Below are 24,502 nucleotides of genomic sequence, written 5' to 3' on the forward strand. Positions count from 1 at the left end.
TGACACAGTGTTTTGAGTTCATTTATTTCAAGGATAGTCCCTTGAGATGCATCATGTCATTTTCAAGGGGGTCCTTTCAACGCATAATACAAATACATTTAAACAGGCACTTAACATTTACGGCAATTGTTGAAGCTTTGCAGGTGGAAATCTTTGTCATTCTTGCTTGATGTACAACTTCAGTTGCTCAACAGTCCGGGGTCTCCATTGTCATAGTTTGCATTTTCAATGTGAGACATGTCTGGACTGCTGGTGGTGTTGACAGAATATGGCTTCCGCTTTTCATGGTAGCGTGTTAACTTGCGTTTGTAGCTATAACAACAAACTGTGTTAAGTGAGAATGGTTTTCTGAAGTGTTTCTGAGCCCACGTGGCATATCCTTTACACAATGCAGTGCTGCCTGAGGGATCAAAGAGCACGGGGATTCAATGTTGGTTCTCGGCCTTGCCCTGTATGTGCAGATTTCTCCAGATTGTCTGAATCTTTTGATATTATGGACCGTAGATGATGAAATCTCTACATTCCTTGCAATTGAACGTTGAGAAACATTGTTCCTAAACTAAGACTATGTGCTCATGCAGTTGTTCACGAAGTGGTGAACTTCGCCCCGTCCTTGCTTGTGAACAACTGAGCCTTTCAGAGATGCTCCTTTTATACCGAATCACGATACTCACCAATTAATTCCAATGAACCTTTTCACAAGTGGAATGTTCCCAACAGGTGTTTTTTGAGCATTTCTCTATTTTCCCAGTCTTTCGTTGCCCATGTCCCAGCTTTCTTTGGACCATGTTGCAGGCATCAACTTCAAAATGAAAGAATATTTGCAAAAAAAAATAAAAAAATGACAGTCATCAGCTTGAACAAATATCTTGTCTTTGTAGTGTGCTCAATCAAATAAAAGGTTGAAAAGAATTTGCAAATATTCTGTTTTCATTTACGTTTTACACAACATCCCAACTTCATTGGAATTGGGAGTTTGTATTAGTACGTAATATAATATACACAATGTACACAACATCAGGGCATAAGATACTGTATGTGTGGTTCGACATCTGTAAATTCACCCATTAGCTGCATTTGTTTTGACTTGGTCTCAGCTATTTGTGAAAAAACTCTCCTATTTGCTGCTTTTATTGTCAGGCCAAAACAAAGTATTAATTTGGCACCGTGTTGGTGCAAAGGAACTATTTTGAAGTCAATTAAGTGCTTTTTCTGCCATCTTGTGGCACCTCCAGGTCTCGGTCTCTGTCCCCCGTGATTAGCAGGGGAAACGTGTAGAGCTCTATAGATCTGTATCCCAATAGATGAGGAATACTATGTATAATTAATACAGCTGATGGACTCATCACCTTCAGCAAACACTAACCAAAACAGGCCTTGTCGATTTGCTGCTCTCAATCTTGTCTGAAAACCTGACATATTAAAAAAAAAAAAAAAAAAAAAAAACTGTCATCAAATTACAAGTCAAGAAGTCAAGAACAATGGTAGAAAATGCCATTGAAACCTCTGAGATGACACTGTGAGCGATGAGTTGCTTTAATGGGCACACATTCTGGTGCTGAAGCCAAAACATTCCCAGTCTGACAGTGGAGTTGGATTTATGGATACACGATTGTTATGTTATAACAAAAACAAGATTGCAAAGCCGATGCAATTCGAGTCTAAGGGGAACCTTCAGGTACATTAAGATTGTTAAAAAGGATCATAGGCCTGTTTTATCAGTCAATGACGTTTGCCTTTTATAAATCGCTTGCTTCCCAAGACCATAACGCCATCCGAAAAGCGGACATAGTGCTCAATCCAAGTGTGGCTCCATCCACAGAGGCTGCCTTTAACTTATGTTAAGCAGATAAATAATTCTGGTGAAGAGGCCACAAGACTCTTAACAGTCTGGTGTCTTTAAAGTCCAACACAATAAATCTACTAACTCAGTCCATTGTTGTCATCACTTCTTCATCACAATGTGACTGTGCTGGACAACCTGCCATGGTCCATGGTGGTGGGCTTGTTAGCTGTCATACCAATCCAGGAAGAGCAGTGAGAAAGAGCACATCACCAGGAAGAAGAGAATCCATACACGGAAGCCAGCATTGTTTTTGATCGCCTTGTGACAAAAACAAGAGTGACTTTTTATACCAGAAACTACAAACATATGAAGCACGTGTTGTGTTTCTGAACCTCACCTCCCGTATATCCTCATTGCCTTCTTTCACATTCTCTGTAGCGCCAACCACCAACTGATGAATGTTATCAATTTCAGTCTCCTGCCATGACAAGTGAGGAGCGACGTGTTAGTAATAAAATAAATACAAACTCTCATGTTGACACCAGTAGGAGCTGTAGCTTACTTGTTGGAGGACTTTCTCAGAAAAGATTTCCTGCAGCCTTGAGATTTCTACCACCTTCCCCTCAATTTGCCTGGTGGAAGGAAGCAAGAGTTAAATACACAATTAGAAAATGGTTCCTCGAGTGTTCTTTATGGAATTCTCTAATACATAGTTGGACAATGAAATCATTTTTAAGCGGTAACAATAGCTGACCACTGGTGACTCACCTCACTTCATCTACTAGGTTGCTCATTTCACTGATCAGCCTCTGATTTTCTTGCTCAAACTGCACAGATACAAATGACAATCACTCAGGACTTAGTCCTGCATGCTGCAACACATAAATAATGCAAAATAGACAACCACAATGTATCCCACCGGTAAGGTAAATTATGGTTTCATTAACCCTTCAAGCTATCCATCTATCAATTGTTACCACTTATCCTGTTCAGGGTAAACAGTGAACTGGAGCTTGACAAGCTGACTGGGCGAGAGGCGGGGTACACCCTGGACTGGTCGCCAGCTACTTGCAGGACATATATAGACACACAACCATACACACTCACAGTCACACCTCCTGAAAAGTCTTACGTTAACATAAAATGCATGATTTTGGAATGTGGGAGGTAGCCAGAGTATCTGGAGAAAACCCACGCAGGCACAGGGAGAGCATCCAAACTCCACACGGAAAGGCCCGAGCTGAGACTGAAACCCAGAAACTGCGTGCGAGGTAGACGCATGCAACATGCAACGTCCAACACTTCAAGCCTTTGACATAACATCTAATAAACTTCTAACCATGTCAGACGATGCCATGTTCTTCACACGTTGAGTTCCAAATACAACTGTAACATTTTTGTGTTCAGCACACAAAAGATAACAGTGGTGAAAAACTGCATTGCCAATCCGCTATATGCGGAACGTCACGTGACCAATGTGGAAAATGGGACGGCTGACTTCGTGTACAAGCTGCGCTATGGAGCATAACTAGGATTGATGACATGGTAGTTTGAAGCCGAACTTGCTAAAATTTTGTTTTGTTTATGGCTGGTGTCTTCGGGCAAAAGTTAAATACATGTATATAATTAATTTATACAAATATGATATATGGAAACACAAACAAAGCATAAACATCGGCTATAGTTATTTTGGTGGCTCTGCGATGAGAGCTGGTGTTTAAAAAAAAGACATTGTAGACTTTGAAAGTTCCTGTGTGTACTTTGAAACGGTCCCCTTCGCCATTCACCCGAGTGAGGAGGAAGTGTTTTTACCCGTGTTGTCAAATGCGGAAGTAGGCTGCGCATATACCGGATTAGTATTCTGGTGGGACACAATGAAGTTTCCAGTGCCACAAACCATTTGGATCTCCTCAGGAGAGAGCTCGTCCTCCACTTTGCCTTCCTCCCACAGGTTGATGCTTTGGTCCAACACCTCTGTTGCACTCTTGTCTAAATCACACAAAGATTTACTAAGTGACCGTGAATCCATAAACAGTTTATTTCATTACAGTGCGCCTTAGGCTACATTCACACTGCAGGGCATGATCCCATTTAGGATGTTTTGTTCAAGTCGAAGTACTTGTTTACTTGTTAACATTACAATAACAAATGCGACTTGAACTGTGGCCGGAATGAGTCTGTGATGTCACACGCTTGCGCACAACTGCGAGGCAGCATGTATACGAAAGTAAATGTGGCCCCTCGTGGAGGTCTGGTCATGATGCATTTGTGGCAATATCGAGGATTTTGTACAACTGGAGCCAACATTTTCTTATATTTATCAGTTGTAAAACATCTTCTTCTTGGAAATGACTGTTTTCTACTCCTTTGTCTGCTGTTTGCTGTCTGTTTTGTCAAATAATCTTGACATCGGTCGCCTTTTGATGACATTGAAGTCAGATGACTGCGCCGTGAGCGTCCATATTGCACTTGCTTTGGAGAAATATCTGATTTATATCCACATATGGAAGAGGCCTGGGTCGGCAATGAAAAAAAATCTGAACTGTACTGCTCCCATTGACATGAAAAACTCAAGATACGTCACATTGGGGGAAAACAAATAAAAAACTAATCTGAATAGACCTGCACTGAACATAGCCTTAGTTGCCTGTAGAAGAACATGTTTTTCTAGGTACATCATTATTTGGGGTGAAAACAAATTGCATGCATTAAAGCTCACATATTGTGGAAAATTTGATTTACTTTTATACAAATAGTTTGGGTCTTTGGAGCGCATGCCCAACCATCACGTGTGAAATTGAACAATCGAGTATATCTGCTAAAGCTGCCTATTTTAAAATAGGCTAATTTACATAATACTGCTAAGCTGGGGGAAGGTCAGCCACTTAGAAGTGGCAACTGGAGTCCGGCCGCCGGACAACACAGAAGCACTGTCGTGTCAAATCCAAACGTTTAGCAGCGCTGCAGTGTTAGCACAGCATTATCTGCGTTCGCGTCTGATAACCGGGACAGGGGGGGTTGCCACATGCACAGAGACGCAGACTAATTGACAAATGTAATTCAGCGGCTTGGTGATAAAAATTTCTTTTATAGGGGTTCGCTTTTCTCTTCAGAAAATGGACTGTTTGGCAAGTAACTCGCTTAGCCACATCGCCCAAGCTCCGCTCACATTTTACATGGTAGCGAAAGACCACTGGCTCAGGGGTGCAGGTTGAGCTGTGGTTCGTTTGTATGAAACAGATCATCCCACCAAAACCAAACCATTTCAACCAGCGTGCCCTAAGTGTGCTGTAATTCTCTGTTCTGTGTGTATGTGTATCTTGACTTTTATTAAGACACCTGGAAAAAAAAGCATCATAATATATCCCCTTTAAAACCGTATGGGTAAATTAGACTTTGTCAAACAAAATTCAAATGTAACTCTTTCAGTCTTAAGATTCACATTTACTTTGAACCTCCTCATGGTGAATTAGCAATTCCAAAAACAAGGCGATCATAAATCACTCAGCGGAAATTCAACTCTCAGTGTGATAAAAAAGACAAATATAATAAATAGCATGCAGACATCAAATAAACTGAATTTACGAACATACCAGAGCTTTCCTCCTTCACTGTCTTTTCCTCCTTGGGCTCCTCATTCACTATTTTCTCGACACGACTGTGCTGATCAGATCCCAGTCTTGACCTGAAATCAAGAGCCTCACATCTTTACAATCAGGAAAGGAGGATAAGTCACAACAACAGAAACACATACTCACAGTCTCTTCTTGTCCACCATCCTCTTGACTCTAATGGCCCTCTGCTCTGAGTACAGCTTACATACTCCTTTTAAAGCATTCCAAACATGCACATTCAGGCCAGTAGACACATTTTAATCGCCATACAGTCCTTTGTTATGGAGCAGCTAACATCCCATTTTCCGTTGCATCAACTCACCTTTCAAGTACATTTCAATGAGGTCCAAGACCGCGCCCCTGTGCTCTTTAGTCTGGGCTGATGTGACCTGCTTCTCAGCTAGAAAACATACAAATACACTGTAATGTAAAAATGTAACTTAGATGATCCCAAATCTCAAATCACTGCATATGCTACACACCTGCAGTGCGTAGTTGTTTGATGGCCTCGGAACATGTCCTCATGAAGATTTGGGCATCCTGGTCAATCTGATCACGTTCGCTGTCCGTCATGCGGGTGAGATCTGATGAGATGAGACTGTAAAATACATGACAACAATCATCAATACCGTGAATTGTAAAAACGTAAGGGGAAGTTCAGATGAAGCTGAACTTCTGTGCAAACTAAGATATATACAAGGCAGTTACCAATCATTTGTTTAGTTTTTACAGCATTCTGATTATGTCTATTCTGAAAATATCTGACAGGATGAATGGAAGACATAGCTCTTTTCACCTTTTGATCAAAGGAAGGTCAAGGGAGCCAAATAAAAAAGATTCTAGTAAAAATAGAGTCAAAGTGGCAGAGTAAGAAGGAAGCAGAAAATCAGATTGCAGGAACAGTGAACGTAGATGACACCTGGCTGCGCACACAGAAATGGATTCTTGATGTTTTTTCCCACCGAGTTTGAAAATCAGGCTCCACCGAACTACAGACATCTTGATGTTAGTTAATGTGTTGTGGTCCAGACTTGTTGAGAGGAAGTCCTACTGTTTTTCTGGGACGTTAATCTTTCTCTGCATGGTTGCACTTCAATTATTGCAGAGCACTAGACTGGAGACTGCAGTTAAAGACCACACTGCCGGCTAGGGCTAACCAGACGCATACATGCATTTGACACTTGCATCAAATCATTCTCTGTCACATTTTGTGACATTAGCTACAGTTGGTGGCTGAGGCTTACCTTCCCGCACTCACATAATCCTTCCTGTGTTGTAGTAAAAAGTCTTTCAGCTTGGTGATGTTAATGATCTAGGAAAATACAGTGAGAAAAACATAACTCCGTGTCATTCTAAGCATGTCACACCATCAAATTACCATAAGCACATTTCTTACTTTTGGGCAGAGCAAGACTAAAATGTCTAATCTTGATCTTATTGAAAATGACAGGTGACCAACGTCCATCCGTGGCCGTGAATTCACAATATTTACCTTTGACAATTCATCAGCATGTGGGACGCACTAAATTTTAACTTTCCATTTCCCCGTCAAGAAGCTCTTATAAATAAAAAGGTGAGCTACTGCACACAGAGCACTGACAGAGTGATTGCAAATAAGCTTTAAATTCAGGATGTGTTTCTATTTATCGCTGAGTGTATATGTGCACAGGGAAACCAAAGGAAACATGATTCAATTCAATATTTGCCCCTGTAATTCAGTCAAATATTAAAAAATACCCATTTGCTTCCCTGTCCACAGAGTTCTGCTGGGTGTGCAGACCCTCACACAGCTGGCTCTGTTGGACTCCGCAGAAGACAGAACTCGGACAAGCTAAGGATTGAAAAATGACACAATGGCTTTGACTGTGACGGGAGTCCATGAGCGTGGGAGATTATTATGATAGCATAATGTTTTCAGCCTTCAACCTTTCCACTCTAACAACACCAATTACCTAATTGCCTAACTGTCTGTAAGCAGTAATCTGGCACCAGCTGTCTAATAATATCTCTAAACATCCATTCTACCATCACAGAGACCTGAAGTGAAGTTTTATTTGAGCAGACTCTGCAAATGCGGAGGGAAAAAAAAGGTGTCAGAATTTACTTGGCTTAGCAATTTGTTGGAGACATAGATTTTCTTTTCTTGGTTGTGCGACGTTGCCCGCTAACCCAGAGAAGCCGACCCTTGTAATAATACAATTATTTGGGGTCAGGAGTTAATTGTTGTTTGGACCTGTTAAACTTGGAGGGCCTATTAAAGGGTGAGCTCAATTAGTCTTTTGGTCCAAAAATTTTCTAAACATAGAGAAAACCAGACGTGATGCTAAAATTGGTATTTACAAATCAGGAAAGCTCTTTGGCCTCAGTCATTTTTAGTTACTAAATAGAACAAAAGTCTCTTATGCCGAGGTCAGACGACACGACTTTTCTTGTCGTGCGTGATGGTTGCAATGTCAGATTACAAGACACGGTGTCCTAAATTTATTCTGTGTCTTGGACCGGACGAGTTGCCACACTACATGTATGACACCGACCAGACCCCGCCCGATCATCACGTGCTGTCACCGAGAGCACGGTCCGACGGCACAGATCTTTCAGGAGGCACGACCAGAAGAAAGAGCCCAGGCAGCAGCCAAACAGTTCACGGGGATGCGGGACACAAGTGTGGGAACCACGAGGTTAACCGAAGCTTGGCTCCGCAGGAACGACAAGCACAAGGCGCGCGCTCCCGGTACCGGCGCTCCCTGCATCCGCACTCGGCAGAAAAGAGAGGGAGAGTGTGCGGGTCGTGGAGACACGGGTGTTTGGCCGCTCAGTCATACTATTAGTCAATCTCTAGGCACAATCGTGGGACCATGTCGGACATGTCACACTATGCAATAAAACAAACAAATGCTGACATGTCAGACTTTCTGCATCGTGGTCGTAGGGCGTCCTCGACGCCAGATCGGCAATCATTGTCACACTACAGCCGGTAACGTCGCTTGATGGGGGACACCCAACGCAAATGATCGGCCATGACAGTGAACGTTTGTCTGTGATGTTTCTGTTGGGTCCAAATTAGGCTACATTTGTTTAGTCTGATCTCGGCATTCGATGATATTTTTTGTTTTCTCCCAATGGCTCTTACTTTTCTGTTCAGTGGAACCGCTGAAGTCAAATGTCCTTGAAGTCCTTCTATTATAGGAATTTGACGACAATATTCCGGAAAACTATAGCTCTCTAGTTCAAACCGCCGCCATACATAATATATACAGAAGACACGTCATGAGATAATAGCTCAGCAAGCATCAAATAAATTACGTGCAATTTGCTTTTGGCTTTGGCATATTTAAAACAAGGTCTAGCCCGTGGGCATTTGTAGCCCATTTTTGGGAGTGCTAATGCACTCCTATAATGAATCCCAGCACCCCTAATATTTGAGAGATCCCCCACAATTGTAATATTTTATTATTAAACTATGTCATTTTTAAACAATCTAGAGAAGTGTAAAACCACAGTAATGGTTTTTCATGTCATATTTTAACTACAAAAACACAGGCCCCCATTGCCTCAAAAATGGACTGCTTTACCAATAGTGCCCGGCTTAAACCAGGATATGTATCATATTTATTATTTCAATCACCTAATATCAACACACTATTATCATTACCAGTCCTTCTTTTTGCTGCATTTATTTGTCGCTGTTTATGTTGTTAGCTAGGACTTAACTGATGTTTTTTTTTTTTTTGTAGCTAAGAAGCGACTCAGGCGGTCAGACAGTATCACTGTCCTCTGCTTGAATTGGATTGATAGTTGTCATGTACATGTGATAATGTTAAAGCCAGGGTGCTACGACATAGCTAACTGACTGGCATAGGCGTTTCTAGCCCATTTCTAGGGGTGCTGCAGCACCCCTAGAAAAGAATCCCAGCACCCCTAAACCTCTGATCTTAGAAGTGCCTCTGGTCCAACTTCAACTAAAGGCTTCTTTATACTCGCACGGGCTGTGACGGTGCTGAAGTCCCTGCGGCTATCCCCCGCGCAGTTTGCCTTTATACTTGAATACAACCCACGTGGGCTGTTTTGAAAGTGCGCTGCAGTTCTCCTCTGGGCCGGGGGTGTCGCTACGGCTGGTATTGGCTAGGGCACCACAGGGTGGAGTTTCCGCTGCATTTTATGGCAATTTCCGGTAGCCGTTTTGACTTTCCTTCCCGGAACAAGGAACAAAGCAACAACAATGGCGACCGTGGAACAGTGTCTGCTAGAACAAATGGACCGAGATGACCAGCTGATACGTTTAATTATACAGCAAAATCGACCAAGAAGGCGGCGGCGTAGGTGGTATGTAGAAACGAGGGGAACACGGAGTACGTCATCACAGCATGAAGTACTTTTTAGAGTTAAAATTCTAGCCTAATTTCTACGTTAAAAATCACTTTATTTCTTGAATTAATTCAGTATTTTGTTTGACGTTATATTTTAGTTTCTCAATATGGGGAATTTTTTTAATTTGCTATGTGCTATAATCATCAAAATAATACATATTTTAAACATGAAATACTTCACTCTTGAGTGTGTGCAGTGCAATCTCTATAATTTCACTTTTTGAATTGAACTACCTAATAAAAGGTTTACACTATTCACATGTGAGCATAATTGACGTGTGCATGAGCATGATTGACATGAACTCGTGAATGCCAGTGACGTGTGCGAGAATGTGACTGATGTGCTCGCATGAATGCCTTTGAGTAGTGTTAATGAGAGTGTTTGAGTAGTCTTCATGGAAGTAAGACTCGTGCGCATGAGAGCCTTTCAGTAGTTTGTGTGTGTGTGAAAGCATTTATATAGTAAGTGTGAGAGGTAATCCTGAATAATGTCCCTAACGGCGCCTCATAATAAAGACGCCTTAAGGGTGAATGAGAATATACAGGAATTTATGTGAAGATGACTGACATTCAAAACTGAAAGGCTCTAGCAGGGGTCTAAATACCTTTTCCAGCATGAACCATGCCCATTTTGACTTGATAAAGTTAAGGCTGAGTGTTTTGATTTCATATTTTCCAGTGATTAACTTCTTTTTAGGTTTGAGCGACAACTTTGAATGATAAGAAAGAGAAAAGCAAATGCAGTCATCACACTAACACTTGATTCCACTCTGAATCTAGAACAGATAATTTTGGACTAGTGTTCCGGAACCTCAGCGTTTGTACTGAGTTGTAATGTGAGTATTTGATAAATGTACACGTTGTAATCCACCTTTTAGCCAGCAGGTAGTGCTCAATCCAAGATCTTGAATGAAATGAAAATGCCAGACAGGCGTGGTGGTGGTGTGTGTGTGGGTGTGTGTGTGTGTGTGTGTGTGTGAAAGGGGCACACTGGGGTGTGTCAAGAGTGCTGCTCTGGGGGTTGAGCTGTCTCCAGTGTGTATACATTGGAGCTCGGATTCTCAGCACAAACTCAAGGGCTTGCAGGGGGTCAGAGGGATCAATTGCTCTTGTAATTTAAGACCATAAAGAGCAAGTAATTCCTCAACAATGAGGAAGGAGGTGGCCTTGTGCATAGGACTGCATGTGTGTGGATGAACATGCAACACTATGTGTTTGCGCTACTGCTTCGGTGTGTGTGCATGTATGTGAGACAGCTTGTGACTAAATGAGGAGGAGACAGTCTGCCGGGCTAAATCTAATCTCTCCATCACCAAAGACCCCCAGTTTACCTCCTCACTTTCTCGTTGGGCCTGCAGCCCTGACTGAGCCCAAACAAACCATCAGGAGGGATTATTATGAGCAAGACAAGAGAAAGGGCTTAGTTAGCAGATTTTTCCAAATGGGTTGAATGTCTCTTTTGTTTTGTTAAATCCAGGTAACTGACAGAATTAGATGATGACTAACTTGATTCAGTTTAAATCCTCAAGGCTATTTATACTGACGCCATGCTATGGTGGATTTAATTATGCAGGTCTGATGCAGAAGGAGACCTTAACAGTGAAGACATGTTGATTTTATTTTGAAGCTCATGTAAATCTCCCATGGGAGTTTGGCCTTTCTTTTTTCAGCAGCCTATAGATTAAGCTCTTCTCGTTTTCCAGGGCACATTGCATTCCCCTCCGTGAATCTGGTTGTCATAGTGACACTATATGAAGCTTCTGTGAAGTCATCTTCAATGCGACACACTTACAGGAAGAAAGGCGGGTCAAATGGCTAATGTTTTTAGCCTTGTTCATATCCAGATTGAAGAATAATGCTGATAAAACTGCAATACAAAGCTACTAATTTGACAGGAAGCACAACAGTCCTGCATGAATGGAGCAAATGAATCTACATTACAATATGTTACATCATTCAAGTGAAGCTTTTCTCCTATTTGTGGCTTGTCACTTAGAATTTAAAGACAGTGATGCCCACACACATTAGTGTGATCTGAGAGATCATTAGGTATGCTGGGGTAAATGATCTAATGTCACTTAATTCGTCCAAAACCTATGTATTTACTAGAAATAATGCAACTTTGTTCATCCTGTTTGTCCTGTGGCCATTCATACAAGAGAATAAGCCACGGCTTTCTCTGAGTACCTATCAGCTTTGTGTTTGACTAAACAGGCCCAGATTTCACACAGAGTACGTAAATGTGTGAGTACATTTAGACGAGATATCATTATTTCAGTATATACACTTTTTGTGACTTTTGTTGGTGCTGTGCCATTAGATTTTTCTTAAGTAAAATATGTCTTGGCATGATAAGGAGAATGTGAGAAAGCATTACCAGTACTGTAAAGACCTTTTAATATAAGTACACAGTCCCAAGAACTGATTCAGAGAAAGAACACCCAGATAAAAATGGCCAAAGAACGAGAAAGACAAGAGCAGAGAGCTGTAGGGTTTGCCTTAAACCGTTCAGTTCCATCCATTTTCTGTTCTGCTTATCCTCACTATAGAAAAAAAATCTTAGTACAGCTAACATCACACATTGTTAAGGACTAAAATTGGTAAATTAGACATTAAGTAAGCCAAACTCTCATTTAAAAATCTCCTAAATGTATAGACTATATGAAATTATAAGCAAACTCTCCCAGTATGACGACAGTGCTACACAGAAGGCCACACTTTTGAAAGCTGTCAAAGAGTGCTGGAGGAGCCAGTTTTGGAATGCCGATATTAAAGGCACAGCAGGGAATCAGGCACCACTCCCTCCACACAATTTAACAATTTCAGAGTGACCTCCACCATTTAAACTTGAGAAGGGAAGCATGCTGTGGAGAGGGACAAGGTGAACAGTGAAATGAAGATCACAGTGCCCTCAAGCGACCTCTTTGAGGGGAAAGATTCCCCTGACCACACTCTAATGCAGTCTATCTCGTCTAGGTTGGAATGCTGTTTAGTTACGATTTCTTTTTAAATGAGCTGGATTTTAGTCGAGAATGTGCTACGCATCTGTCAAATGCAATATGTTCTCTCTATTTTTGTGAAGCTGCAAAGAGCATTCTGCATGTCTAGAAAGGGCACCCACATCTGTTGCACATTAGGTGCCGGCCGTCAACATTGTTGCCGGGGACCTAATTTAATATTTTTTCAGTTTTGATCTTCCACCTTTAATCACTGGCTCTTGGGAGGATCGGCTTTCCCCAAGAAATTGTTCGAGAGCAGAAAGCAAATGTTATTCCAGTATGTTTATGGAATCGTGCATGTGAAGAGAGGACTCGCACACAAAGAAAAATGCTTGGCCATGTCAGACGTGGGAGAAAACCGCAATACAACCCTAAGCAGTCAGGACATTCCTAACTGGCAATTTAAATTTCTCCACTGAGATGGTTGGAGATGATATGTGCAATGTGAGTGAAACAGCAATAGGGGGGGAAGAGAGCAGGAGACCCGCACCACAGGATAGAGTAGGGTTTCTTTGAATCAGCACCGCTGCTTTTATTAAACCACCATTTCTAATACCAATGTAACATAACATAACAGAAACTTGGTTGTGCAGGACTGAGGTGAGTGGGCTCATGTTTGATGGTTGAGATCAGGCACAACTTAAAGTCCAGACTCCCTGAGGGAAATGTAAAGTGCTTCTTCAAGGCGCCTTTGAAGAGGTTTGTTTTCATGGAGCTCATGTTAGGCAAAGAACTCCTTGCTGTATAAGCAACCCTCATGACATAGACAAAAGTCTTTTTTGTTGGAAAATGCCAATCGCCCTTTGCCAACCATTGATATATGCCTGAACTTCATTGGTACACACAACAGAAATGTTTTTTGTCAAGGTTCCCGAACTCGCTCATGGCGACGTTCCATTTTCTGTCATGTTTTACAGTCGATGGGAAAGACTAAGCCTAATTTATTAAAATAAAAAGATGTATCACACAGAATAAAAACATTTTAATTTAAAGTTACTTTCTAAACTCATAGTGAAAGTATAAAAATAAGTGAACCACTGTAGAATGTAAAAGCAACCAGTTTGCCTTCATTTTGATAAGTTAAAGCATGTATGTTCAACTCTCGAGCAGTGGTTCTAAATCCTTTTTTTACTTTCTTAGTACACCCTAAAAAACATACTCTCCAAATACCATCACAATGATTAACATTAAAAAGCAGTAGAGTAATAGGCCCAAGTGTTCATCAAAACCCATGCAGAAGTTTTATTCCTAAAAAGTACAGTATTTCTAATATTATTGTAAACCTCTATCATTCTGCACAGTTTGAACAGTAACACAGTGCCTACATGCAGTGGGGCCTTGAGATTAGGCCTAGGTGAGTCTATGATCGCGCTAATAGATTTCAGGTCAATTACAGTGATCAGCCGTGAGCATATTTACTCGATCAAACATGGTGGAAATGTGCCTGACAAAAGCCAATCAGAGTTTACCTTTTCCTGCTCCACTTTCGTTTGTGTAGCATGGTGTAGAAAGGATTTGTCTTAGTCTGCCATTACACATTTAATTTTGGAAGTTTTTATTTTATTTGTAAAACATAAAAACATAACAGTTGTTCATGACATTCACTGTCATACCGCTGTTCAAACATTGGGTGTGACTCTTCTTCGCTTTAGAATGCCCAATCTACTTTGGCCCAGCACGCGAGGCAGCAAACGCTGTCCACTGCTCGTCGGAGTTAGACATTGCACCCTATTACAGCATAATATGTTGTTTTATCCCAGCAACAAATAACCAGTGACATAGAACATAACCACCCTCTGAGTGTGGGCTGTACTACAAATCAATACCAAATAAATGTGGAAACAATATAATTATAAATATAATAACTTAGAATATAGCTGTATGCCACTTTTGCAATTTCTAGAAGTAAACAGAATGTAACAGTAATAAGTAAATATACTGTCCAAATGTGGAGCTAAACGCATAGCGCAGCGAAATAGATGTCAGTCATGACTTTATCATCCAAAGATGAGGCTATTTTTAGAAGGGAAATTACTCAGTGTTGGTTATTTGACCCATTTCTTCCACTACAGTGTGCAGTTAGCTAGTGAGCTATGCCTCTTCCCTTCCCTGGATTCCATAATTTACAGAACAGCTCAGTGTTGTTATTTAATTTCCAAAGTGTTTTATTTTGTATTATTCAAACTACCGTAATATATTAAAACGCAAAGCATTGTGGGGTTTATAACTAGCAGAAGTATTTGCTCAAATGTCTGTCCATGTAGTGTTAGCCATAGGGTGAATAAAGTGTGATGCTGTCTAATAAACGGTTATCTTTCCCTTAAGTGTCTTATAGACTTTACATCAATCTTGATCGGTATCGGCCGATAATTAGAATTTATGCTGATCGGCTGAACTGCTTTAATGTCATAATTCACCGATCCGATCAATGACCGCAATAGACATTTACTCAGCGTCGCCATCGTGTAAAGTATATTTGTATCCAAAACCTAGTTTATTTTTAGCCTTGTCGCGTGTCTTTTGACGTAGGACTGTAAATATCTGACTGCCAATAAAGTTATTTTTTAAAAAACATGTCGGCGGTGTGGGACAGACAACATGTCTGAGACAGAGAACGCGTAATGTCTAGATCAGACGACAAGACAAATTTGGTCTTTCACGATTGCACTATGTCAGACTACTGCAATAAAATCTTGTATTCCGATACCACCTCATCCCGTCTTTTATGATCACTGGAATTTATCTTGTCAACTCAAATGCGACCGGATACACTTGTTACCATGGCGACCACAACAATGGATCGCACAGAGTGTATTATAAGAACAAAAGGGCGAAAAACATGTAGTGGTGGTCACTGGTGCTCAGGAGAGGAGTTTCATTCAAGGATTGCTTGAAGTAATACAACACGACGCGCAAGCAGGCAACAAAACGTTACGTAGCCTAGCAAGCGAGTGCGAGCACTAACGGTTGTATGTAAACATGCCGGCGTTGTGTCGAATCATGCTCTAAAGTTTCGGTGTGCGTGAAGTAATCTAATTACAATAAAGTAATTTAATTACATTAAATTAGCACCCATTATTTCTGTCATGATTTTTTAATGTTGGTTTGACCTGACTGATTAGAATACATGACCTGACTAGAGAATACTTTTGAAGATACTCAGTATACAGTACACAAGTATATACAGTAAATGAACAAGTCATTTAAATAGACACATTTGTGGGTTTCTGAATTAATACCAAATTGTAGGACTTCAGGGGATTTTCGAGCTTCAATTGTACTGCACTACAGTAAAGTTAGTGTCAAACAAGAGTAATATTAAACTCAATATTCAGCCTTCACAGGAGGGTTCGGCAAGCAGCTCCCAGCTGGACAATGTGGGCAAGTTAAATGTTGCAATAACACAATCTGACCCAATATTAATATCAGCCGCATTCACTGATGGGCTGACCCTTCAAATATACATACTGGCCCACTTTCGACATTTCGATAATAAAGGATATCTTTACTAGATCTGACTTGACATAACCAAACACCTACATTCACGGACAAGCAGTATCTCATAAAAGAACCACTGTGGGCATCAGCCAAACATTGCAAACTTGGTGAGGTTGAGATCTGCCTACTCCACTCAAGAACAAACCACAACGCTTTAGCCTTTACTAATATAAGGAACATCGATTCAACAACACAGCTTCAACAGTCAATACCTTGGGAGAAAGTTGGTAATCGCAGACTGTGAACCATCTTCACGACACATTGAGAGATTAAACAATCACGTTTGAATATCTGAAAAAACAGATTTGTTTGCATTTTAAAAATTATTCAGGTCAAGACTAAGCAACCTAAAGGAACAGTATTATATCACAGATAGGCTTTCGAGAGGCAATTTTATAGCATTTATAAAATAAACATCTTTGGCGTACAACCTCAACAACTTGTCTTAAAGATATTTAACGAATTTTGTGAAAATAAAAATCCCAAATCAGACATGTAAACAAAGACCAAAGGGATGAAAAAGGTGACCAAAAAACAAACAAACAAAAAACATTGGAGGGGGGTCTGGAGGGATCCCATGGGCCCCCAAAGACTCTGAAGAGTACAATAAGGCAAAATAAGTAAATTTTCTTAACGCAGAAAAACTTTTTTACACCGCTCAAGTCCATGTTGATGTACAAATTTAAGATTAAAATTAAATGTGCCTTATTTCTTTGCTTTTTTGTTTTGGCTTCCAACTTGAGCCAGGCCTATCTCCACCTGCACCTGATGCCTGCTTCATGCTGTGCCACATGAACAGCATTCTCCTCTTTAAGCACTCTCATTCCGGAAAAGAATTGACGAAAATCATTGTCTGTTTCACTTCATTTTTCACTATTACCAGCCTCAAAGGCTAATCCCAAATGCAAATGCATCCTCCAGGAAACTATTAAATACAATATTTTTCAGTTTTTATTGGCCATTTCTGAATTTGAAGTTAGTTCATTCTTTGTTGTGACATAATCCCTATCATCGCTCCGTTACATTTAACATTAACATCCGTAAACTAATTAGATAATTGTAGGCACATTTCCTAATTAATACAAGATGTATTAGCTGATCAACTCTCGTCACCGATGTTCTTCGCGGTTCCGCTGGGACCGGAACCAGGGCCACGACCCACAGCGCCTCAACGCGAAAATACAAAAGACCAGTGCAACAAATATGACACTGGATGGTCTGATGAGCAAAAAATGTTGCTTAAACGTAAGAGTAGCAATAGAGAATGTCCGATCCAGAGGTAGGTAGAGTAACCAAATATTGTCCTCAAGTAAGAGTACCATTACTTGAAAATAATGTGACTCAAGTAAAACTAAAAAGTAGTCCTCCAAAAATTTACTTGAGTAAAAAGTACACGGTGAAAAAATTATTCAAGTACTGAGTCAATAGTGAGTATTCTTCAGATTTTTTTCAACCACAGTATGATCATCAATAAAATAAAAATAACTAATTAAAATGTGAATGTGCAAATTATAATATGGCTGTGTTTGTGCGTGCGTGTGTATGTGTATGCACAGCCAAAACTACATCAGCAATTTACTGCAAGGTGTTTTCTCAAGTTATAAGTGAGCTGAAATATTCATGTTTGGGCAGACAGTGCCAGACAAATACTACAATACATGAAAGCTGTTGTTTTTGTTTGTCTAAATGTAAACACGAGTAGCGCGCCGTCGTTTTTTCATAGTAATGACGACCTTTCCAAAATGGCCGCACCTAGACACGACGATCAGCCGAGCTGGCTTATCTAGTGTTAATACCTATGCCCGGGAAGCCCAATAGAAGACGTTGTGTGAGGTCATGTGACTTTCTTGTGTCGTTTGAATGGTTAAGTAGACTTAAATGTCACTCGCGCTTAAATTGGATTGGAGCGCCCAATGCGGAAGTTGAAGTCATAGTGTCACGCATGAAATACTTGATAAGTAAGCAATAATTGAAAAATAAAAGTAGCGAGCGACATTTAGATCATTGTAACGGAGTAAAAGTACCATTACTTCTTAACAGCAGAAGCGACTGTGACTTATCCAAAGCAGGTCCCGAGTGCACAGGCGGAACCTCAGGCCGATGCGCTCGCTTATTCGTCCGCCGTAGAGTCATATTCAGAAATTACATCTGTGTGTGGATGGTGGATGTGTGGAATGGATCTAACTGACAGCGTTCAAGGAGTACGAAACACCCTATGATAACAGCGGCCGCAGCAGGAATGGCAGACCCCCCCGGGCCCCCGGAAAAACTAATCGGATTTATACGAATCACATGGCTTCAAATGGCCTATTTTGAGTTCAAAACGGCAAAACTCGACTGATTTTCATGTATGCAAATACAGCTGTCTCAAAATTGTCCCTGTATACAAGGTATTTCATCAATCCCAGAAGCTACAAACAGATCTGACATCATTACTGACATCAGATTGAGATTTAAACATGCCATCTATGCAGTATGTGTATGGAATGTAAATTAGCAGAAACATAAAAGGACAGCAAAGCTTTTTACATTGCTAAGCATCCATTATCAGTAAAACTGGTCGAAACAGATTAGGCCTAACAGGAACAAAAAAAAAAAACCTTGTGAGGACAAGCGGTGCAGAGAAAAGGATGGAAGATTGTCTGAGAGGGTTAATAAAATAGATTTTAAAAAATGTCAGGCAATACAGTAACTTTTTTTCATAAATACGCCTTTAAAAAGATAGCAAATGTTTTGTTGTGCTCTACATGATTGGACCATTAATTAATATGTAGGTTGCAGAGGTAAGAGTTTGCATTAGGGTTGAACTGTATATCCGATTAGGTCACTTTACTGACAAAGAAAAACGGAGAAAATTTGTTTTGCATCACACTGTCCAAGTGTGCCTGTAAATAAATGAGTAGTGAGCCCACTGTCAGTGTAGGATGCTAATGTGAGCATGTCAACACTACCTGCACATGGAACGAAGATAACACTTTGAAATGGTGTTTTGCAACACCGCGTGCTAATATTCCCACAGTTAAACATTGACACGCTTTCGTGAGTCACATTTTTAACCTCGAATTAATGGGTTAAGTTTTTGTTAGCGCTAGCATGGTTCCCTCGAGCAAAGACTTACCACTTCTTTCGCCTTTGGAGAGAAGCCATACTTGGGTCTGCTCCGCTTGAAAATCTCATCTTTGGTAGAATCGAAACCTATGCCTATCGCCTTGTTTCTGGTTTTAACGGTTTTGACACAGGCTTTAAAAAGTAGCGTTATATCCACAGCCATGTCTGCGACAAACGGGTGGAGGGGGACCCATGGGGCTCCTGTAAACAAATTGACACGTCACCCGGACATGACGCAATCACAGCGCGACGACGGTCTCATTCAGCTGGAAGGACTGAAAGGCTTAACATCTCAAGGTTTTCCGCATAACTACAAATTATAGCGTGTTTAGGACATCATATTTTAGACTCTGTAGGTGTATATACCCTAATGAAGATACACTATATGTATATTAATTTTCGAGTTGCTTACATTTTGTAAATCTGTGTGATACAATGATAGAGTGTGACAGGTCTTCACTTTAGTAAATCAAGTTAAAATCGCGACTTAATTGGACTGATTTATACTTTTCTATGCAGCATTCCTGTAATTTACTGTAATTCTAAAATATATCAAAATAATCATGCCACTCCAACTTGAAGCAATGTCAAGCAGGAAGCGCAGACCCAATTGGACAGACCAGGAGTGTTATCTTCTTGCTCAGCTAGTCCACGAAAGAAAAGAAGTCATCAGAGGAAAGTGCATCACTGGCTTGTATGATAAAAGGCAAGCCTGGGACGAGATAACCCACACCATCAACTCAGCCTTTCCACAGATGCAGCGAACAGTGTCTGACTGCAGCAAAAAGTGGGAAAATCTCCTGGCAAAGTCAAGGGAAGAGATTAAGCGACAGAAGATGCAAACAGGTACAGGTGAGTAAAATTAGGAGCCTCTTGTATGCTGTGTTCCAAATTATATATCTGATTTAAATGAAATAAACACAAGTTTAAATTTTTCAGGGAATGTTTTTATGTTTCTGTTGTTTGTCCAGTCTTTTCAGGATCACCAGTATAAATCTCAGACGGGTTATTTGTTTCTCAGATGAGCCTAATAAAGGAAAATTAATGGAAATTACTATTAAGCAATCATGTTTATGTGTGATGGGGAAAAAAAGACAGTTCTTTCTGCTGATGAAAAGCACTGCCTAGAAGAAAATATGTGTGACTTAGAGAGCAAACGGCTTCGTTCAAATAAAGGAGTGTTAGGAAAAGTTTCTGTCTGACAAATGCATTAAATTAAGAGAGCAACTGTCTTGGAGTGCCAAGAATCTCTCGATGCAGGATCCTCCAAAGGCTTGCAGTCATGGATAAAGCTGTTTTTCAGACACCCCAACCACAAGCATAAACGTTTGCAGTGGTCTCACAAATACATTTCAAACACTTTTCTTCACTGACAAAATGCCTGCTACATTGTAATGTCCAGATGGATGGCGTTCTGGATGGTTGGTGAATGGTCCCAACAGGACTGTGATGTCAGCAAGGAGGTGGCGGTTTGATATTTTAGGCTGGAATAATGGGGAGTGAGCGATCCATCCATCGATTTTCTGTACCGCTTATCCTCACTATGGTCTCGTGCGTGCTGGAGCCTATCCCAGCTATCTTTGGGCAAGAGGCGGTGTACACCCTGAGCTGTTCGCCAGCCAATCGTAGGGCACATAGAAACAAAAAACCATTCGCACTCACATTCACACCTATGGGCAATTTAGAGTTTTCAATCAACCTACCACGCATGTTTTTGGGATGTGGGAAGAAACCGGAGTACCCGGAGAAAACCCACGCAGGCTCGGGGAGTACATGCAAACTCCACACAGGCGGGGCCGGCATTTGAACCCCGATCCTCAGAACTGTTGAGGCAGATGTGCCAACTCGTCGGTCACTGTGCCGGGAGTGAGATGGTAGATGAAAAATATGTGGGGTTTCTAACTGACCATTTCTTGCGATGGTATAAGAAGTACCATGCCTTAGGCAGTAAAGTAATTCTCATAAAAGACAATACAAAATTCCATGCTGCAAAAATACCATTGAAGCTGTGGCTGCTATGGCTATCATCACTTGACCTCAACCTTAATGAGAACATGTTGAGCATCCTTGAAAGAAGGATCTAAGAAGGTAGATGGCAGTACAACTCCAAACAGCAACTCTCGCGTGCAAATCTTGCATCCTTAAATGAGACATAGCAGGGGTGTCCAAACTACCGGTCAGTGGCAATTTGTGGCCCACCAATTTTAGTGACCCGCAATATGTACAAATAGTGTCTAGTTCGACGACTATTACTACTAATAATGAATTGGTTTTATATAGATATTTTCTAAATATGCAATGAAACTTATAAAGAAAATAGTAACAAAATGTCTCTTATAATGCTTCCTGAATAAAGATAATTCAATTTCAGAAGCAAAAATGTTTTCCTTCACTCATTGTTATTTCACTCTTGTTTTGGTTCTGAATATGGAGATCTGCTCAGGGCAGGGGTGGATCTATTCTAGTGGGATACAGTGCTGCGGGCCACCCCTAAATCATAAAAAATATACTATTTGCCTTATCATCTTTAACAGAAAGCTGTGTTGCAGAAGTTTCTCAAAATAACTATAATGTACAGTGTAATTGCTTGATTAATTGGTTTTAGCGTGTTTCATAAAGTCAAAGTATGTCAAAGTGGCTCTAGCATCATTCAGTTCTATATGTAGCCCTCAGAAGAAGTTTGGACATCTCTGAGATACAGGCACAAAGGATCCACTGAATTACATTTCTAACGCATGAGAGTGTTGTTAAGGTGATCTTGAAGAGACATTCCTATGTTAACATGTAACTCGGTTGGTAAATATCTTTTTTGGTCAAAATAGCTTTTAAAAATATCTATTATTGAAATCCTCTTCAGCCTTAAAAAAAAAAAAAAAAAAAACTTGCATAAAAAAAAAAAAAAAAACTTGCATAATTTAGAACACAATTTAAAAAAAAATGATTACTGTTGTAATCATGGTAGTTTTGTTAAAAAAAAAAAAAACTAGGCTGTTGTAGAACCTAATATAATTGTGAATGATAAAAACAATTTCTTCATAAAAACTTGCAGAGACAACAGGAAAATGAACAAAAATGCTTATAGTAATTGAAATGAGTGTAATAAACAAATGAATACAACAAAATAAAAATTATGCATTTGGAACACAGTGTATTTAGCACTTTCGTATGGCTGTACAGTGGAACTTTGATTTAACGGACCCCGATTTAACAGATATCGGAAGTAACGGATCGTGTGGGCAGTATGTGTCCAACAATAGTTTCCAGTTGTCACTTAAACCGGAGTCGGCAAAGTGTCAGTTCCAGAAATGGCCACTGTTGTTCACTGTGGCATCACAGATATACAGTATGACTAGATCCAACCAAACAGATATGCGTGTGCATGTGTGGCAGCCATGTTGAAGGTGGCGACATTCCTTCAAAGGCAGTGCATTGACATTTAGCAGCCATGTTGAATTTGGCAACATTTCCAGGCCATGCGTTGATGTGGCGGCCATGATGGCAAGTGTTCTATCTATTATTACATAGGGCTCTGCGTAGAAAGAGCAGCATGGCGGCGGTGTTAACTTTAATAGGAATATGACACACAAGTCTCTGGAGTATGGAACATGCTATTTTTGGTACAGTAACCGTTTTTGTCAAGCCGTTTGTCAATAGCAACCGATTTGAAAGAGAGAGCGCACTAATTCCTCGTGGCTCATGAAAGCAACCCGCCTTGACTCAACTATAAGTACATCAACAATGTCACCATCAAGCACACCAGTGTGGTAAGTTTAGATAAAATGTAAAACTTTTAAAACATTTTCAAGCTTTACAACAATACAATAATTTTGTACTGTACAGTAATATGGGTGCATATGGTCACAAAAAAAGCACTTTAATATAACCATTGGCTTGAAAACGAACGACAACCCCCCCCCCGCACCTATAAGTCCGTTAAATTGAGGTTCCACTGTATATTTAAAATGTCATATACCATATTCAGTGTACAAAGATACAAATAATTCTTGCTTTTCACAGATGATAATCTGTCCCTGGATCAGTTCAGTGCTTTGACCCAGATTGTGATTTCTGTGATGAACCCTTCAGTACTTCAACAAGATGAAGAAGACTCTCAACCCTTTGAGTTGGTTGAAAGTCAACAAAACAGGTGTTCTGTAAATATATTTTTATTGGCCTACTTAATAATATGGTATACAGTGGTACCTTGACTTACAGGTTTACTGTAATTCTTCCCGTGAGCAAGGCATCCATTGAAATTTTATTTATGGGGAGAGATATGTCTCAAAATTATTTGCACGTTTTTCAAATCCACAAATATATCCGCGATTCACACGTTCATCCATCCATCCATTTTCTGAGCCGCTTCTCCTCACTAGGGTCGCAGGTGTACTGGAGCCTATCCCAGCAATCTTCGTGCGCGAGGCGGGGTACACCCTGAACTGGTCGCCAGCCAATCGCAGGGCACATAGAAACAAACAACCATTCGCGAACATTCACACATATCTGTGATTTACACGTGTTTCTTAATGTTGTGTGTGCATTTATCATCACTTATCATTTGTAAATATTCGGTTTTGCTTGCGAATTGTTGTGGGTGCATTTGTGGGTCAGCGGGCACGTGCATTTATTTTTTAGATAAACGTAACGCAGTTTCAAGTTGAAAAAAAATCACACGTGTGGAAAGGTCCTCTCTCTATCCGCTAGGCGGCAGTGTTGCCAATCAATGCCACAAAAGACATTTACTCCGCGTCGCCATCGTGTACAGTATAGTTGAATCCAAAAGCGAGTTCATTTTCAGCCTTGTCGCGTGTCTTTTGACGTCATTTCCGATCACTGGGCTTTGTCAAATCAAATGCGACCGGATACTCTCATTACCACGGCCAGGACAACAACAATGGCTTGGGCATGTATTGTGTTGGTCAAAAAAGAACAAAATGGGGAAAAACGTGTGGTGATTGTGGTCACCGGTGCTCAGGAGAAGACGTTCGTTCAATGATTGCTTGAGGTATGTTCACATACTTTTAACACGATACGGCTCACACGCAGCCAACAAAACGTTATGTAGCCTAGCAAGCCAGTGCTAGCACTAACGGTTGTATGTATACATGCTGGCGTTCTGTCGAATCATGC

The 24,502-nt window shown here is 40.6% G+C and overlaps 1 protein-coding gene and 1 long non-coding RNA gene across 3 annotated transcripts in view; one reads left to right on the forward strand and one right to left on the reverse strand.

Moving 5' to 3' along the window:
* On the reverse strand, positions 1-19,573 carry stx18 (syntaxin 18). 2 transcript variants are annotated; one of them, XR_009790268.1, is made up of 12 exons: positions 19,383-19,573; positions 6,645-6,712; positions 5,883-5,998; positions 5,723-5,800; positions 5,545-5,611; positions 5,380-5,471; positions 3,684-3,775; positions 2,555-2,613; positions 2,349-2,418; positions 2,184-2,264; positions 1,929-2,104; positions 1-802 (listed from the first exon to the last, which is right to left on the reverse strand). XR_009790268.1 is itself a non-coding variant. In XM_061786008.1 (11 exons), the coding sequence occupies exons 1-11, from the start codon at positions 19,533-19,535 to the stop codon at positions 2,009-2,011; spliced, it is 972 nt and encodes a 323-aa protein (XP_061641992.1). In that variant the 5' UTR covers positions 19,536-19,573; the 3' UTR covers positions 1,519-2,008. The 2 variants fall into 2 exon arrangements, 1 of the variants encoding a protein (XP_061641992.1); XM_061786008.1 differs by lacking the exon at positions 1-802 and having other exon boundaries at positions 1,519-2,104.
* The window catches only part of LOC133484003 (uncharacterized), a 13,513-nt gene continuing 8,520 nt past the window's right edge, over positions 19,510-24,502 (forward strand). The window contains exons 1-2 of the long non-coding RNA XR_009790269.1: positions 19,510-20,224; positions 23,390-23,519. This is a non-coding gene — a long non-coding RNA (uncharacterized LOC133484003). The remainder of the gene's footprint in view (positions 20,225-23,389; positions 23,520-24,502) is intronic.

Source organism: Phyllopteryx taeniolatus, chromosome 9 (genome assembly GCF_024500385.1).
Source record: "Phyllopteryx taeniolatus isolate TA_2022b chromosome 9, UOR_Ptae_1.2, whole genome shotgun sequence".
Lineage (NCBI taxonomy): Eukaryota > Metazoa > Chordata > Actinopteri > Syngnathiformes > Syngnathidae > Phyllopteryx > Phyllopteryx taeniolatus.